Genomic DNA, 18,109 nt, shown 5'->3' with positions numbered 1-18,109 from the left:
CGGCACGGCTCTGGGGTGAACGCCCAGGACGAACCTGTGTTCACTCCCTCTGGAGCTAATGGTGTCCAGTAGCCGAGGAAGCAGAGCCTATCATTTAAGTAGGTCTGCTCCTCTCTCCCTCGATGCAGGGTGCCTGTTGCCAGCAGTGCTCCCTGAAAAAGAGAAAAAATCCTAACAAAAATGCTTTCTAAGCAGGAAACTCAGGAGAGCTCCGTGCAGTGCACCCATTCTCCTCTGGGCACAGTCTAAAACTGGGGTCTGGAGGAGGGGCATAGAGGGAGGAGCCAGTGCACACCAGAGTCCAAAGTCTTTCTTAAAGTGCCCATGCCTCCTGCGGAGCCCGTCTATTCCCCATGGTCCTTACGGAGTCCCAGCATCCTCTAGGACGTTAGAGAAACATGTTTAAAACACCCTACTTTCAACTCCTATGATACGAGTCAGCACTGATTTTAAGACTGCCCTCTTCCTGTTAAAAAGTGATATATGTGCCTGCTTTATAATTGCAAGTTACCATACGTGCACTCACCATAAACCATTACTGCTCCTATTAGAATTAAAAATAATGCCCCTTATTATTTAAAAATGAATACATGTACCACCTTATATGCTTATAGTATGGTCTCCATATTTTCCGAAGTGCAGTGGGTAATACCTTTCTTATTTCAACAAATAATTCTCCCCACAAAACGTGGTCAGGCCACTTACTACTGTAGGTTCCCAACGCGCATTAAGATTTGGAGAAGCCATGCCTACTTTATAGACGAGCAGCTAATCAAGAGCAGTCTTTCATGTGACTAATGAAACCCCGCTTACTGATTGGTTGCCTGTGTAAGTTAGTAATATGTGCAGGTAATGCTGCATTTACACATGGGTGAATTCAAAGCTGGATAAGTTTCACTCCTTAATCAGAGCTTACAAAACATCACTTTTTTCTTAACGTGCATTTATAATCTTTATAAAAGCATTCCGTGATTGTTCCAAAATATTACACATGCAGTGAGAAATACAAGAAACTCTGATTTATTGTATTGTGTCAAACAGATAACATTTGTAGGTACAATGTATAGAAAAATCAGTGCCATTTCAGAAATGAAAACTGTAAACTTGCAATAAGCCCTGATAACTGAGCAGTAGCCAAACCTCTTCCCCCCTCTCATTACACCCAGGTTCTCAGGAAACACCTCTTAATATCATTTTCTAGTGATGACATGACACTATTCATAATAATACCTTGTTGCAGACTGTAGGGTAATGAATAGTGAACAGATGTTTCTGGGTGTGGCAAAGCAGGTATTTCAAATTGCAGGGAACCACTTTAAATGTGATCAGAGGATTCATTTATAAAACAAAGTTGGTATAGTGACACCTGCATCTACTGAAAGCACAGGAAGCAGACACTTCACTCTAGCAGTCACAAACAGCCGCATCTCAGTCTGTCACAATGTTAACCTTATAGGTCTGGGAGAGGAAGAGATCAATCAAACGTTTTAAAAATGTCAAGTGTAGGTGTTTCTCGTTGTAACCAGATTCTAACAATCACTTCACAGGATGTACTACTGTACTAATAAAAGCTAGAATCTGATTAGTTGCTATCGGAGACACCACCTCTTGTCCTCTTTAGAAGATTTGAGAAATATTTCCCTTTGTTTTTAAGTCTTTGGAGTATATTCAATTTTTTGACGGTTTTTCCGACAGTCGGAAAAACAGCACTTTTTGACAGTTTTATGTTGCATTTGCCCTATTCAATGAAAGTGCCGTTTTTCGACTGTCGAAAAACACATGGATCTGCGAGTTACTCGTCAATCCATGTGTTTCTGTCGAAAACGCTTCTGTTTGACAGTTTGCCGCTGATGCAGATTCGACTTGTAATCAAGTCGAGTCTGCATTGTCGGAATGCTGGCCGTTTCCAGCCAGCATTGAATAGTGATGTGTCGAACACTCTCCGTCGGAGAGGATCCGACATTCATTGAATATAGCCCTTTACGGCACTCAGAGGGGGAATCCTTGCTCTGAGAAATTGTCCTCCGGACAGTTATTTTTGTTGTCATGTGACCTAACAAATCTGATGTGCACACGAAAGTTTCTAGTGCATATACCTGAGCATTTCTGTTGCTGCATCATGAACATCTCTTGCCGTAGCTGGAGTTCCCCTTTAGCTTCTTGGTAATACTGCTAGTCTCCCTCTAGTGACTGCACATACTGCAGTAAATGGGAAGTGTGAGTACATAAGCTGGGTGACACTGGGTGTAGAGAAGGTGGAGGGTTTCCCTGGTATTCTGAAACCTCCTTTACACCTCTTCATACAGTATTCTGACGTTTTCCACTTACCCATTTCTAGTTATCTAACATACAGTATACAGTATATGTATAATAAAATAAATATTTAAATTACAGCTTGATTTTTTTTCTTTCTAAATCACACTTTAAATTTAGATGTATAGGAAAACATGTATATTTGTTTTTTTTACGGTTTTATCTTTATATCAAAATAATGCAAACTTGTGTAATAAAGATTCTGGCAGCATTGAAGAAAATGTAACCCGACTTGTTGCTGGATAGACTGGATAAATGAACGGGATATCATCTTGAGTACAGTTTCCAATTTCTATTAGGAAATGAGAACATTCCCAGCACGGATTTTGTCTGTTGCCTCACATTGCAGCTCTCGGACCATTAACATTCCCAGCTGATGAATGGTGGAGCGCTGTGATCCAGCGTTTACTACTCACGTCCTCCAAGTGTCTGAATAACTCAGAAAGTCTTCTTCCATTCACCTTTTCACTTGTTCTGGTTAAGGAACAGCTTTGTAAAGTTATCCAGCTCATTTTCAAGGTGGACGGCTCTGATTCTATAAAGGAAGCAATATTAGAACCGAGATCACAAAACTCTCAACAATTATTAGCACATATATATCCCTACAGAGATTTCACGTTGACATTTTACAAAGTGCCTACACATTAGATCAGAGGTTCTCAAACTTGGTCCTCGTGGGCCCACACAGTGCATGTTTTGCAGGTAACCCAGCAGGTGCACAGGTGTATTAATTAATTACTCACCGACACATTTTAAAAGGTCCACAGGTGGAGCTAATTATTTCACTTGCGATTCTGTGAGGAGACCTGCAAAACATGCACTGTGTGGGCCCACGAGGACCAAGTTTGAGAACCTCTGCATTAGATGATACGCTCCATGAGCAATATCGTAGAATGTTTTCCTTACCCTCCCGGGCAGTCGATTTAGAGCGTACACACTGAAATAATAAATCGCTAACGATATCGTTCAGTGACGTCACCCCACCGCCCGGCTCATACATGCAGTTTTGGACGATATAGTCCAAATTGTACTGCATGTACAGATGACAGAGAGGGTCATTAATGATGAGCGGGAGCGCGCATTGTTCACGATATAGTGTGTACACATTAGATCAGCATGAAAATATTGTTTATGATATCGTGCATATCGATTAAAAATCTTATCTGATGTGTTAACCTTAAAGATTAAGACAATATTTAACAGTTTCAGTAGTCAAACTGTTTAGGGTACCCTAAAGAAAACATAGGTAATGCATGAGCAGGCAAGCACAGTAGAATTTATTACACATCTGCAATAATCGTAAAAATAAGAATTTACTTACCGATAATTCTATTTCTCATAGTCCGTAGTGGATGCTGGGACTCCGTAAGGACCATGGGGAATAGCGGCTCCGCAGGAGACTGGGCACAAAAGTAAAAGCTTGAACTAGCTGGTGTGCACTGGCTCCTCCCCCTATGACCCTCCTCCAAGCCTCAGTTAGGATACTGTGCCCGGACGAGCGTACATAATAAGGAAGGATCTTGAATCCCGGGTAAGACTCATACCAGCCACACCAATCACACCGTACAACCTGTGATCTGAACCCAGTTAACAGTATGATAAACGAAGGAGCCTCTGAAAAGATGGCTCACAACAATAATAACCCGAATTTTGTAACAATAACTATATACAAGTATTGCAGACAATCCGCACTTGGGATGGGCGCCCAGCATCCACTACGGACTATGAAAAATAGAATTATCGGTAAGTAAATTCTTATTTTCTCTAACGTCCTAAGTGGATGCTGGGACTCCGTAAGGACCATGGGGATTATACCAAAGCTCCCAAACGGGCGGGAGAGTGCGGATGACTCTGCAGCACCGAATGAGAGAACTCCAGGTCCTCCTCAGCCAGGGTATCAAATTTGTAGAATTTAGCAAACGTGTTTGCTCCTGACCAAGTAGCTGCTCGGCAAAGTTGTAAAGCCGAGACCCCTCGGGCAGCCGCCCAAGATGAGCCCACCTTCCTTGTGGAATGGGCTTTTACAGATTTTGGCTGTGGCAGGCCTGCCACAGAATGTGCAAGCTGAATTGTACTACAAATCCAACGAGCAATCGTCTGCTTAGAAGCAGGAGCACCCAGCTTGTTGGGTGCATACAGGATAAACAGCGAGTCAGATTTCCCGACTCCAGCCGTCCTGGAAATATATATTTTCAGGGCCCTGACTACGTCCAGTAACTTGGAGTCCTCCAAGTCCCTAGTAGCCGCAGGCACCACAATAGGCTGGTTCACGTGAAACGCTGAAACCACCTTTGGGAGAAATTGAGGACGAGTCCTCAATTCTGTCCTATCCGTGTGAAAAATCAGGTAAGGGCTTTTACAAGATAAAGCCGCCAATTCTGAGACACGCCTGGCTGAAGCCAGGGCTAACAGCATTACCACCTTCCATGTGAGATATTTTAATTCCACAGTGGTGAGTGGTTCAAACCAATGTGATTTTAGGAACCCCAAAACCACATTGAGATCCCAAGGTGCCACCGGGGGCACAAAAGGAGGCTGTATATGCAGTACCCCTTTGACAAACGTCTGGACTTCAGGCACTGAAGCCAGTTCTTTTTGGAAGAAAATCGACAGGGCCGAAATTTGAACCTTAATGGACCCTAATTTTAGGCCCATAGACAGTCCTGTTTGCAGGAAATGTAGGAAGCGACCCAGTTGAAATTCCTCTGTAGGGGCCTCTTTGGCCTCACACCACGCAACATATTTTCGCCAAATGCGGTGATAATGTTTTGCGGTTACATCCTTCCTGGCCTTTATCAGGGTAGGGATGACTTCTTCTGGAATGCCTTTTTCCTTCAGGATCCAGCGTTCAACCGCCATGCCGTCAAACGCAGCCGCGGTAAGTCTTGGAACAGACAAGGCCCCTGCTGGAGCAGGTCCTTTCTTAGAGGTAGAGGCCACGGTTCCTCCGTGAGCATCTCTTGAAGTTCCGGGTACCAAGTCCTTCTTGGCCAATCCGGAACCACGAGTATAGTTCTTACTCCTCTCCTTTTTATGATTCTCAGTACTTTTGGTATGAGAGGCAGAGGAGGGAACACATACACTGACTGGTACACCCATGGTGTTACCAGAGCGTCCACCGCTATTGCCTGAGGGTCCCTTGACCTGGCGCAATATCTGTCTAGTTTTTTGTTGAGACGGGACGCCATCATGTCCACCTTTGGTTTTTCCCAACGGTTTACCATCTCTTGGAAGACTTCTGGATGAAGTCCCCACTCCCCCGGGTGAAGGTCGTGTCTGCTGAGGAAGTCCGCTTCCCAGTTGTCCACTCCCGGAATGAACACTGCTGACAGTGCTATCACATGATTCTCCGCCCAGCGAAGAATCCTTGCAGCTTCTGCCATCGCCCTCCTGCTTCTCGTGCCGCCCTGTCTGTTTACGTGGGCGACTGACGTGATGTTGTCCGATTGGATCAATACCGCCTGACCCTGAAGCAGGGGTTTTGCTTGACTTAGGGCATTGTAAATGGCCCTTAGTTCCAGAATGTTTATATGAAGAGATGTTTCCATGCTTGACCACAAGCCCTGGAAATTTCGTCCCTGTGTGACTGCTCCCCAGCCTCTCAGGCTGGCATCCGTGGTCACCAGGATCCAATCCTGAATGCCGAATCTGCGGCCCTCTAGTAGATGAGCACTCTGCAGCCACCACAGAAGAGACACCCTTGTCCTTGGCGACAGGGTTATCCGCTGATGCATCTGAAGATGCGATCCGGACCATTTGTCCAGAAGATCCCACTGAAACGTTCTTGCATGGAATCTTCCGAATGGAATCGCTTCGTAAGAAGCCACCATTTTTCCCAGGACCCTCGTGCACTGATGCACTGACACCTGGCCTGGTTTTAGGAGATTCCTGACTAGCTCGGATAACTCCCTGGCCTTCTCCTCTGGGAGAAACACCTTTTTCTGGACTGTGTCCAGAATCATTCCTAGGAACAGGAGACGTGTTGTTGGAATCAGCTGCGATTTTGGAATATTTAGAATCCACCCGTGCTGACGTAACACTAACTGAGATAGTGCTACTCCGACTTCTAACTGTTCCCTGGACCTTGCCCTTATCAGGAGATCGTCCAAGTAAGGGATAATTAAAACGCCTTTTCTTCGAAGAAGAATCATCATTTCGGCCATTACCTTGGTAAAGACCCGAGGTGCCGTGGACAACCCAAACGGCAGCGTCTGAAACTGATCATGACAGTTTTGTACTACAAACCTGAGGTACCCTTGGTGAGAAGGGTAGATTGGGACGTGGAGATAAGTATCTTTGATGTCCAGAGACACCATATAGTCCCCTTCTTCCAGGTTTGCTATCACTGCTCTGAGTGACTCCATCTTGAATTTGAACCTCTTTATGTAAGTGTTCAAGGATTTTAGATTTAAAATTGGTCTCACCGAGCCGTCCGGCTTCGGTACCACAAACAGCGTGGAATAATACCCCTTTCCCTGTTGTAGGAGAGGTACCTTGATTATCACCTGCTGGGAATACAGCTTGTGAATGGCTTCCAAAACTGCCTCCCTGTCGGAGGGAGACTTTGGTAGAGCAGACTTCAGGAACCGGCGAGGGGGAGACGTCTCGAATTCCAGTTTGTACCCCTGTGATACTACCTGCAGAATCCAGGGGTCCACTTGCGAGTGAGCACACTGCGCGTTGAAATTTTTGAGACGGGCCCCCACCGTGTCCGAGTCCGCTTGTAAAGCCCCAGCGTCATGCTGAAGACTTGGCAGAAGCAGAGGAGGGCTTCTGCTCCTGGGAAGAGGCTGCCTGGTGCAGTCTTTTTCCTCTACCTCTGCCCCGGGGCAGAAATGAGTGGCCTTTTGCCCGCTTGTACTTATGGGAACGAAAGGACTGAGTTTGAAAAGACGGTGTCTTTTTCTGCTGAGAGGTGACCTGGGGTAAAAAGGTGGACTTTCCGGCCGTTGCCGTGGCCACCAGGTCCGATAGACCGGCCCCAAATAACTCCTCCCCTTTATACGGCAATACTTCCATATGTCGTTTGGAATCCGCATCCCCTGACCACTGTCGCGTCCATAATGCTCTTCTGGCAGAAATGGACATAGCACTCACTCTTGATGCCAGGGTGCAAATATCCCTCTGTGCATCACGCATATATAGTAATGCATCCTTCAAATGCTCTATAGTTAGTAATATACTGTCCCTATCCAGGGTATCAATATTTTCAGTCAGGGAATCCGACCACGCCACTCCAGCACTGCACATCCAGGCTGAGGCGATTGCTGGTCGCAGTATAACACCAGTATGTGTGTATATACCCTTCAGGATATTTTCCAGCCTTCTATCCGCTGGTTCTTTGAGGGCGGCCGTATCAGGAGACGGTAACGCTACTTGTTTAGATAAACGTGTGAGCGCTTTATCTACTCTAGGGGGTGTTTCCCAACGCGCCCTAACCTCTGGCGGGAAAGGGTATAGTGCCAATAATTTATTAGAAATTAGCACTTTTTTATCGGGGGAAACCCACGCTTTATCACACACCTCATTTAATTCATCTGACTCAGGAAAAGCTACTGGTAGTTTTTTTACTCCCCACATAATACCCTTCTTTGTGGTACTTGTAGTGTCAGAAATGTTCAATGCCTCCTTCATTGCCGTGATCATGTAACGTGTGGCCCTACTGGACATTACGTTTGTCTCCTCACCGTCGACACTGGACTCAGTATCTGTGCCTGGGTCTGTGTCGACCCACTGAGGTAACAGGCGTTTTATCGCCCCTGACGGTGTCTGAGACGCCTGGACAGGCACTAATTGATTTGTCGGCTGTCTCATGTCGTCAACATTTTTTTGTAAAGTGCTGACATTGTCACGTAGTTCTTTAAATACAACCATCCAGTCAGGTGTCGACTCCCTAGGGGGTGACATCACTAACACAGGCAATTGCTCTGCTTCCACATCATTTTCCTCCTCATACATGTCGACACAATCGTACCGACACCCAGCACACACACAGGGAATGCTCTGATAGAGGACAGGACCCCACTAGCCCTTTGGGGAGACAGAGGGAGAGTTTGCCAGCACACACCAGAGCGCTATATATATATATATATATATATATATATATATATATATATATATATATATATATATATATATATATATATATATATATATATATATATATATATATATATATATACAAGTATACCCGCACTCACATCTAATAAGTAACAACAGCGGGGTGCATCCAGTGGAAATACATTGAAATGAATGAGTCCACAAATATAAAGTTCATCCCTGTGAAGGGAGATGCACTCTCCTAAAAGATCAAGAGTCCAGTCCAAACGTAATCGTCTTTATTATTCAAGTCTAGGGGCTCAGTATGTCAACGTTTCGATTCCATTAGAGAATCTTTGTCAAGACGAGCACAACAATGACATCCAGCATCATAAGTACACTAAAACAAAAATAGACAAAAAACTGTAAAAATCAAAAACATTGTAAAGAAAGAAAAAGGTGGAAGATGCCTCACGGGCCCAGATGTGGATGAGAGTACATCACCCCTGAAGTGCCAACCATTAATGCAACCACGTGATGAAAAAAGAAGGAATAGAATCCACATATAGATAATAAATATCACTCCACTGTGCCTACCACTGAGAAAGGTGAACCAAGTAGGACTGACACCAGCCATAATAACCACAAATGTGGATAAAGAGGGTAACTCACTCATAGGAGGTAATTCATAGCCCACAGCAATGGTAGGGGGATCACATAATCCTAAAAAATGTATAGGTATTTATACTCAAACAGTGAAATGACATGGGACCTATATAGCAATATCACATAATTAGGTACTCACGACAAATGTACAGGCCAGTAAAGTTCCATAAGGGAGGATGTCCACACATCCAAACCTATTGATACACATATATGAATCATTAACTACATCACTCCAAATGAACCCCAAGGGGTGAATGAAAATGTCCAAGATTACTTACTAGAGTCAAAAATAGTCAAACATAGTCAGCAAGCAGACATCAAGGCATCAGAACACGGGCTGCATACAGGGACACGATCCTGGGCTACATTTATAGTGCCCAGACAGGAAGTGATGTCACAGTGCGCACAAATCAAAAACAGTCCAAACTGCTACATATAGCTCAATATACTAAGCACTGCATCTATAGCCAAAGACAACCTTACCGCCAATATTTAGATGCAGTACACAAATGCACATGTGTACAGAAACACTCCAAACGCGGCGTGCGTTCCACCTATAACTACCGGAAGTCTCGTGCGTGTCACCTAGAACTTCCGCCGGCCGCGCGTGGCGTCACTATCTCTCAAAGGCAGGACACACAGGAGGAGGATACATGCGTTCCACCAACGAGCTGGCGGAAATGCATGCGTCTCACCAGTGTCCGCTGCTCACAACCTTAGTCAGTGTAAAGTGCACATCATCCACAGAGGGCCCGTGAAACACCTGGGCGGGCACATCATATTAAACCAAAAAAAATATATATATATAAAGATGTGTGAAAAAATAAATATATTCACAAAACAATAGATATAAAAATTAATATATACAGATATTTACCTATGAATTTAAATTCATTGACTGAGCCATCTGTGCATACAATAATGTGCCCATAATAAACCATCAGATCTTTAAAAGCAAATATTTAAACAGTCATATAAAACAAGAATATTATTGTTATGACCAAACAAATTAGGAAACCCATATTTTAGAGAATATATCCCAATGTTATAGATATAACAAACAATAACAATGATATATGGTGTACAGAATTTTTTAAATATATATATATATGTATATATATATATACATGTGTGCATGCATAAAACATATACACATATATATACACACACCAACACAACCACTCATATATACACGCAGGCTCAGTAATTAATAGAGCATGTCTAACTGTTCAATGAAGGACAGCAGATTCACATTCCCTAGTGACAGATCTACAGAAAAATGTTAAAGGCATTTTGTTCATTTAGACCACGTGGGGCGACCGTATCAAGGGTCGAGATCCAGTAGCTTTCCCGTTGTTTCAGTAGCAGTAGACGGTCTCCTCCCTGTTCTAATGGGGGAACCCAGTCTATTAGCATGCATTTGAGATTAGAGACTTGATGTCCATTAAGCATATAATGTCTCGCCACGGGTTTGTCGGTGTTACGTGTCTGGAGTGCTGCTCTAATTGTAGTTCTATGATTAGCCATTCTATCACGGAAGCACCGTGAGGTTAACCCAACATAATAGAGCCCACATGGGCAAGTGAGTAAATATATGACATATTCCATCTTGCAGTGGAGGTGGTACCTAATCTTAATATGTTTTCCAGAATGTGGGTGAGGGAACGATTTACCAACAAGCATTGATCTACATGTAGTACAGCCACCACACGAGAAACAACCTGGTCTGGAGCTCATGATTTGTTTAATATTAGGGTGTTCCTGGGGTACCATAGTAGGTCGCATCAGTAGTTGTTTGAGGTTTGCTCCTCTACTATACGCCATCATAGGTGGTGGCATATGGGTAAACGGCAAAGACGGGTCCGACGTGAGGATCGGCCAATGTTTTTTAAGAGTTTGTTGAGTATGATGCGCATGTTGGTCAAATCTCGTGGTAAATATCATACGCTGTTTACTAGTTTGTTTAGTAGGACGTTCCCCTTGAAAGATTTCTCTGGCTTTCTGTAGACATCTGCGTAATATTCTAGGCCGATATCCCCGATCTCTAAATCTCTGTGTTAATTCACTCAGTTGTTCTTCTCTAACTGCTGTTTCAGTATCTATACGCATAACCCTCAGGTACTGCGAAACAGGTAAGTTGTCCTTTAAGCTTGGGGGGTGGAAACTGCTGGCCAATAGTGTTGTGTTGCGGTCTGTGGGTTTCCTAAAAAGGGATGTTGATACTAGACCGTTCTTGATATGAACAGTAACATCCAAAAAGTTTACACTTACATCTGACAGATCGAATGTAAATTTGATAGGAGTGTGAAGCGAATTTACTTTTGCAACCATATTGATGAAGGATTCCCTAGTACCACTCCACAAGACAAATACGTCGTCTATAAAGCGTTTGTAAAACAAAATCTGAGCACCAAATTCTGGAAAGATATATGTATTTTCAAAACGAGTCATATATAAGTTGGCGTATGCTGGCGCCAAATTGGAACCCATGGCGGTTCCTAGTCGTTGTATATAATAGGCTTCTTTATATTTAAAATGGTTAAGACTCAGCACCAGGAAGACAAGGTCCAGGACATATTCAGTCGGGATCATCTGTTTCTGATCCTTAGATAATATCTCTCTAAGGGTCGCAATGCCATCATCATGTGGGATCACAGTATATAGCGACTGTACATCCATTGTAGCCAATAGAGAGACTTTCTCCAGATCTGTGAATTGCTTCAATTGGTTAAGGAAATCAGTCGTGTCCCTAATATAGCTGGAACTCTGAATAACAAACGGTTGAAGAATATGGTCAACCAATTTGGCCAATGGTTGCAATAACGACCCCTCAGCCGCTATGATCGGTCTCCCAGGTGGTCTCACAAGGGTTTTATGGACCTTGGGGAGTGTATAGATTATGGGACACTTCGGTGAATCAACTGTTAGAAAATCAAAAAGTGCCTGATCAATCCATAAATGTTCCAGACCCATCTTCAAACTTACATCAACCTTCTTCTTAATGGATGGTAACGGGTTGGCGGTTACACACTGATAGGTGTCTTGGTCAGCAAGTTGTCGACAGATCTCCATGTCGTAATCTACCCAGTTTTGTACTACCACTGCCCCGCCTTTGTCGGCCGGGCGTATCACCAGTGAGGTGTCGCGTTTCAGGTTGTTAAGGGCTTTCCTTTCATCACTTGATAGATTATCAAACAAAGGTCTTGGATGGTAAGTACGGGTGTCTTTCTGTACCAAACGCAGAAAAGTTCTAATACTCGCGTTGTTGGAGGATGGATCAAACTTAGATACCTTTTTAAAAGGTAATCTCTGTTCAGATGTTGGTGGCTGTACTGGAAAAAATTCTTTAAGACGCAATTTACGCCCAAACTTATATTGGTCAATATTCTCTTCAAAACTCTGATGGTGAAATGTGGGAACAAAGGACAACCCCTTTCTTAGGAGTGATAACTCAGCTTGGGAAAGTTCCTTACTAGAAAGATTAAACACAGTGTTCATACCCGTTTCTTCCGACCTCTTCTCTTTGAATCCACCCCGCCGCGGATGTGGTCTACGGCTCTGGGGTCTCCAGCTGGAGGTAGTGAGCCGATGGATACTGTTCCAGGATCTAAAAAACGACGGTTGTTACGGGAGGTATCTGATAGATCGGTGTCCGAGTTAGAAAGTGAGGAACCCCATTCTCTGTTATATGCAGGTCTCCGGTGTCGAAAGGGACGTGAAGATCGATCAGGGTAAGAGCTATCTTTATGACCCAAAAGCCATCTGTACACGGTATGATTTTGATAATCAGCCTGTACAGTGGCTAATTTTTTCCTCTTAAAAGACGTGAGCTCTCTACGGTACGCCTCAGTTTGTGACTGAAGGCGTTCAATCCAATTTGTATTCTTATCTTCACGCAGCGTTGGGATAGTGGTCAGTTCTAATTGCTCAATATCAATCTTAACCTTCTTGAGCTCATTACCCGCTTCCTCAATCACTAGGATGAGGAGGTCCAGGGAGCATTTGTTCAAGACTCCACACCATCTGCTGCAGAAGAGGGGGTTGTTTCTGCCCAGTGTAGGTACATTATTGACGCGGAATCCCCTAGGGATTAATTTGCGTCGGTGATATTCCGATAAAAATTGTCCATGTAGGAGTAGATCTATCTCACGTCTACGTAATTTCATAAGTCGATAAAATATGTCAGGGGATGATTCAGCTGGCAATGAATCAAAATCAAGTTTTTCAAACAACACCTTCTCAATATCATCGTCGGTAAATGAAATGGTCCCCTGTTCGGCTTGTGAAAGGAGGCCTTCATCTATCAGATATGAGCCGCCTTGTGCCATGGGGAACTGATATGTAAACCCAGGGTAAATCCAACAAATTCTTATTCCTCAAATGTTAATTGCGTAATTTCAAATGATGGGTGTCAGGCAATGTGAAAAATAATCACACAATTAATATATACAAGTATACCCGCACTCACATCTAATAAGTAACAACAGCGGGGTGCATCCAGTGGAAATACATTGAAATGAATGAGTCCACAAATATAAAGTTCATCCCTGTGAAGGGAGATGCACTCTCCTAAAAGATCAAGAGTCCAGTCCAAACGTAATCGTCTTTATTATTCAAGTCTAGGGGCTCAGTATGTCAACGTTTCGATTCCATTAGAGAATCTTTGTCAAGACGAGCACAACAATGACATCCAGCATCATAAGTACACTAAAACAAAAATAGACAAAAAACTGTAAAAATCAAAAACATTGTAAAGAAAGAAAAAGGTGGAAGATGCCTCACGGGCCCAGATGTGGATGAGAGTACATCACCCCTGAAGTGCCAACCATTAATGCAACCACGTGATGAAAAAAGAAGGAATAGAATCCACATATAGATAATAAATATCACTCCACTGTGCCTACCACTGAGAAAGGTGAACCAAGTAGGACTGACACCAGCCATAATAACCACAAATGTGGATAAAGAGGGTAACTCACTCATAGGAGGTAATTCATAGCCCACAGCAATGGTAGGGGGATCACATAATCCTAAAAAATGTGTATCAATAGGTTTGGATGTGTGGACATCCTCCCTTATGGAACTTACTGGCCTGTACATTTGTCGTGAGTACCTAATTATGTGATATTGCTATATAGGTCCCATGTCATTTCACTGTTTGAGTATAAATACCTATACATTTTTTAGGATTATGTGATCCCCCTACCATTGCTGTGGGCTATGAATTACCTCCTATGAGTGAGTTACCCTCTTTATCCACATTTGTGGTTATTATGGCTGGTGTCAGTCCTACTTGGTTCACCTTTCTCAGTGGTAGGCACAGTGGAGTGATATTTATTATCTATATGTGGATTCTATTCCTTCTTTTTTCATCACGTGGTTGCATTAATGGTTGGCACTTCAGGGGTGATGTACTCTCATCCACATCTGGGCCCGTGAGGCATCTTCCACCTTTTTCTTTCTTTACAATGTTTTTGATTTTTACAGTTTTTTGTCTATTTTTGTTTTAGTGTACTTATGATGCTGGATGTCATTGTTGTGCTCGTCTTGACAAAGATTCTCTAATGGAATCGAAACGTTGACATACTGAGCCCCTAGACTTGAATAATAAAGACGATTACGTTTGGACTGGACTCTTGATCTTTTAGGAGAGTGCATCTCCCTTCACAGGGATGAACTTTATATTTGTGGACTCATTCATTTCAATGTATTTCCACTGGATGCACCCCGCTGTTGTTACTTATTAGATGTGAGTGCGGGTATACTTGTATATATTAATTGTGTGATTATTTTTCACATTGCCTGACACCCATCATTTGAAATTACGCAATTAACATTTGAGGAATAAGAATTTGTTGGATTTACCCTGGGTTTACATATCAGTTCCCCATGGCACAAGGCGGCTCATATCTGATAGATGAAGGCCTCCTTTCACAAGCCGAACAGGGGACCATTTCATTTACCGACGATGATATTGAGAAGGTGTTGTTTGAAAAACTTGATTTTGATTCATTGCCAGCTGAATCATCCCCTGACATATTTTATCGACTTATGAAATTACGTAGACGTGAGATAGATCTACTCCTACATGGACAATTTTTATCGGAATATCACCGACGCAAATTAATCCCTAGGGGATTCCGCGTCAATAATGTACCTACACTGGGCAGAAACAACCCCCTCTTCTGCAGCAGATGGTGTGGAGTCTTGAACAAATGCTCCCTGGACCTCCTCATCCTAGTGATTGAGGAAGCGGGTAATGAGCTCAAGAAGGTTAAGATTGATATTGAGCAATTAGAACTGACCACTATCCCAACGCTGCGTGAAGATAAGAATACAAATTGGATTGAACGCCTTCAGTCACAAACTGAGGCGTACCGTAGAGAGCTCACGTCTTTTAAGAGGAAAAAATTAGCCACTGTACAGGCTGATTATCAAAATCATACCGTGTACAGATGGCTTTTGGGTCATAAAGATAGCTCTTACCCTGATCGATCTTCACGTCCCTTTCGACACCGGAGACCTGCATATAACAGAGAATGGGGTTCCTCACTTTCTAACTCGGACACCGATCTATCAGATACCTCCCGTAACAACCGTCGTTTTTTAGATCCTGGAACAGTATCCATCGGCTCACTACCTCCAGCTGGAGACCCCAGAGCCGTAGACCACATCCGCGGCGGGGTGGATTCAAAGAGAAGAGGTCGGAAGAAACGGGTATGAACACTGTGTTTAATCTTTCTAGTAAGGAACTTTCCCAAGCTGAGTTATCACTCCTAAGAAAGGGGTTGTCCTTTGTTCCCACATTTCACCATCAGAGTTTTGAAGAGAATATTGACCAATATAAGTTTGGGCGTAAATTGCGTCTTAAAGAATTTTTTCCAGTACAGCCACCAACATCTGAACAGAGATTACCTTTTAAAAAGGTATCTAAGTTTGATCCATCCTCCAACAACGCGAGTATTAGAACTTTTCTGCGTTTGGTACAGAAAGACACCCGTACTTACCATCCAAGACCTTTGTTTGATAATCTATCAAGTGATGAAAGGAAAGCCCTTAACAACCTGAAACGCGACACCTCACTGGTGATACGCCCGGCCGACAAAGGCGGGGCAGTGGTAGTACAAAACTGGGTAGATTACGACATGGAGATCTGTCGACAACTTGCTGACCAAGACACCTATCAGTGTGTAACCGCCAACCCGTTACCATCCATTAAGAAGAAGGTTGATGTAAGTTTGAAGATGGGTCTGGAACATTTATGGATTGATCAGGCACTTTTTGATTTTCTAACAGTTGATTCACCGAAGTGTCCCATAATCTATACACTCCCCAAGGTCCATAAAACCCTTGTGAGACCACCTGGGAGACCGATCATAGCGGCTGAGGGGTCGTTATTGCAACCATTGGCCAAATTGGTTGACCATATTCTTCAACCGTTTGTTATTCAGAGTTCCAGCTATATTAGGGACACGACTGATTTCCTTAACCAATTGAAGCAATTCACAGATCTGGAGAAAGTCTCTCTATTGGCTACAATGGATGTACAGTCGCTATATACTGTGATCCCACATGATGATGGCATTGCGACCCTTAGAGAGATATTATCTAAGGATCAGAAACAGATGATCCCGACTGAATATGTCCTGGACCTTGTCTTCCTGGTGCTGAGTCTTAACCATTTTAAATATAAAGAAGCCTATTATATACAACGACTAGGAACCGCCATGGGTTCCAATTTGGCGCCAGCATACGCCAACTTATATATGACTCGTTTTGAAAATACATATATCTTTCCAGAATTTGGTGCTCAGATTTTGTTTTACAAACGCTTTATAGACGACGTATTTGTCTTGTGGAGTGGTACTAGGGAATCCTTCATCAATATGGTTGCAAAAGTAAATTCGCTTCACACTCCTATCAAATTTACATTCGATCTGTCAGATGTAAGTGTAAACTTTTTGGATGTTACTGTTCATATCAAGAACGGTCTAGTATCAACATCCCTTTTTAGGAAACCCACAGACCGCAACACAACACTATTGGCCAGCAGTTTCCACCCCCCAAGCTTAAAGGACAACTTACCTGTTTCGCAGTACCTGAGGGTTATGCGTATAGATACTGAAACAGCAGTTAGAGAAGAACAACTGAGTGAATTAACACAGAGATTTAGAGATCGGGGATATCGGCCTAGAATATTACGCAGATGTCTACAGAAAGCCAGAGAAATCTTTCAAGGGGAACGTCCTACTAAACAAACTAGTAAACAGCGTATGATATTTACCACGAGATTTGACCAACATGCGCATCATACTCAACAAACTCTTAAAAAACATTGGCCGATCCTCACGTCGGACCCGTCTTTGCCGTTTACCCATATGCCACCACCTATGATGGCGTATAGTAGAGGAGCAAACCTCAAACAACTACTGATGCGACCTACTATGGTACCCCAGGAACACCCTAATATTAAACAAATCATGAGCTCCAGACCAGGTTGTTTCTCGTGTGGTGGCTGTACTACATGTAGATCAATGCTTGTTGGTAAATCGTTCCCTCACCCACATTCTGGAAAACATATTAAGATTAGGTACCACCTCCACTGCAAGATGGAATATGTCATATATTTACTCACTTGCCCATGTGGGCTCTATTATGTTGGGTTAACCTCACGGTGCTTCCGTGATAGAATGGCTAATCATAGAACTACAATTAGAGCAGCACTCCAGACACGTAACACCGACAAACCCGTGGCGAGACATTATATGCTTAATGGACATCAAGTCTCTAATCTCAAATGCATGCTAATAGACTGGGTTCCCCCATTAGAACAGGGAGGAGACCGTCTACTGCTACTGAAACAACGGGAAAGCTACTGGATCTCGACCCTTGATACGGTCGCCCCACGTGGTCTAAATGAACAAAATGCCTTTAACATTTTTCTGTAGATCTGTCACTAGGGAATGTGAATCTGCTGTCCTTCATTGAACAGTTAGACATGCTCTATTAATTACTGAGCCTGCGTGTATATATGAGTGGTTGTGTTGGTGTGTGTATATATATGTGTATATGTTTTATGCATGCACACATG

At 43.2% G+C, this 18,109-nt stretch overlaps 1 protein-coding gene across 7 annotated transcripts in view; it reads right to left on the bottom strand.

Moving 5' to 3' along the window:
- Positions 1–1,004: 1,004 nt before the first annotated feature.
- The window catches only part of MFN1 (mitofusin 1), a 165,195-nt gene continuing 148,090 nt past the window's right edge, over positions 1,005–18,109 (bottom strand). For all 7 annotated transcript variants that reach the window (XM_063916310.1, XM_063916307.1, XM_063916309.1 and 4 more), the window contains one exon: positions 1,005–2,848. In XM_063916310.1, the coding sequence (XP_063772380.1) occupies positions 2,779–2,848 (70 nt within the window). In that variant the 3' untranslated portion in view covers positions 1,005–2,778. The remainder of the gene's footprint in view (positions 2,849–18,109) is intronic.

This window comes from Pseudophryne corroboree, chromosome 4 (genome assembly GCF_028390025.1).
Source record: "Pseudophryne corroboree isolate aPseCor3 chromosome 4, aPseCor3.hap2, whole genome shotgun sequence".
Lineage (NCBI taxonomy): Eukaryota > Metazoa > Chordata > Amphibia > Anura > Myobatrachidae > Pseudophryne > Pseudophryne corroboree.
Note: the sequence above shows the minus strand (reverse complement) of the source record. Positions and strands in the feature narration are given on the sequence as shown.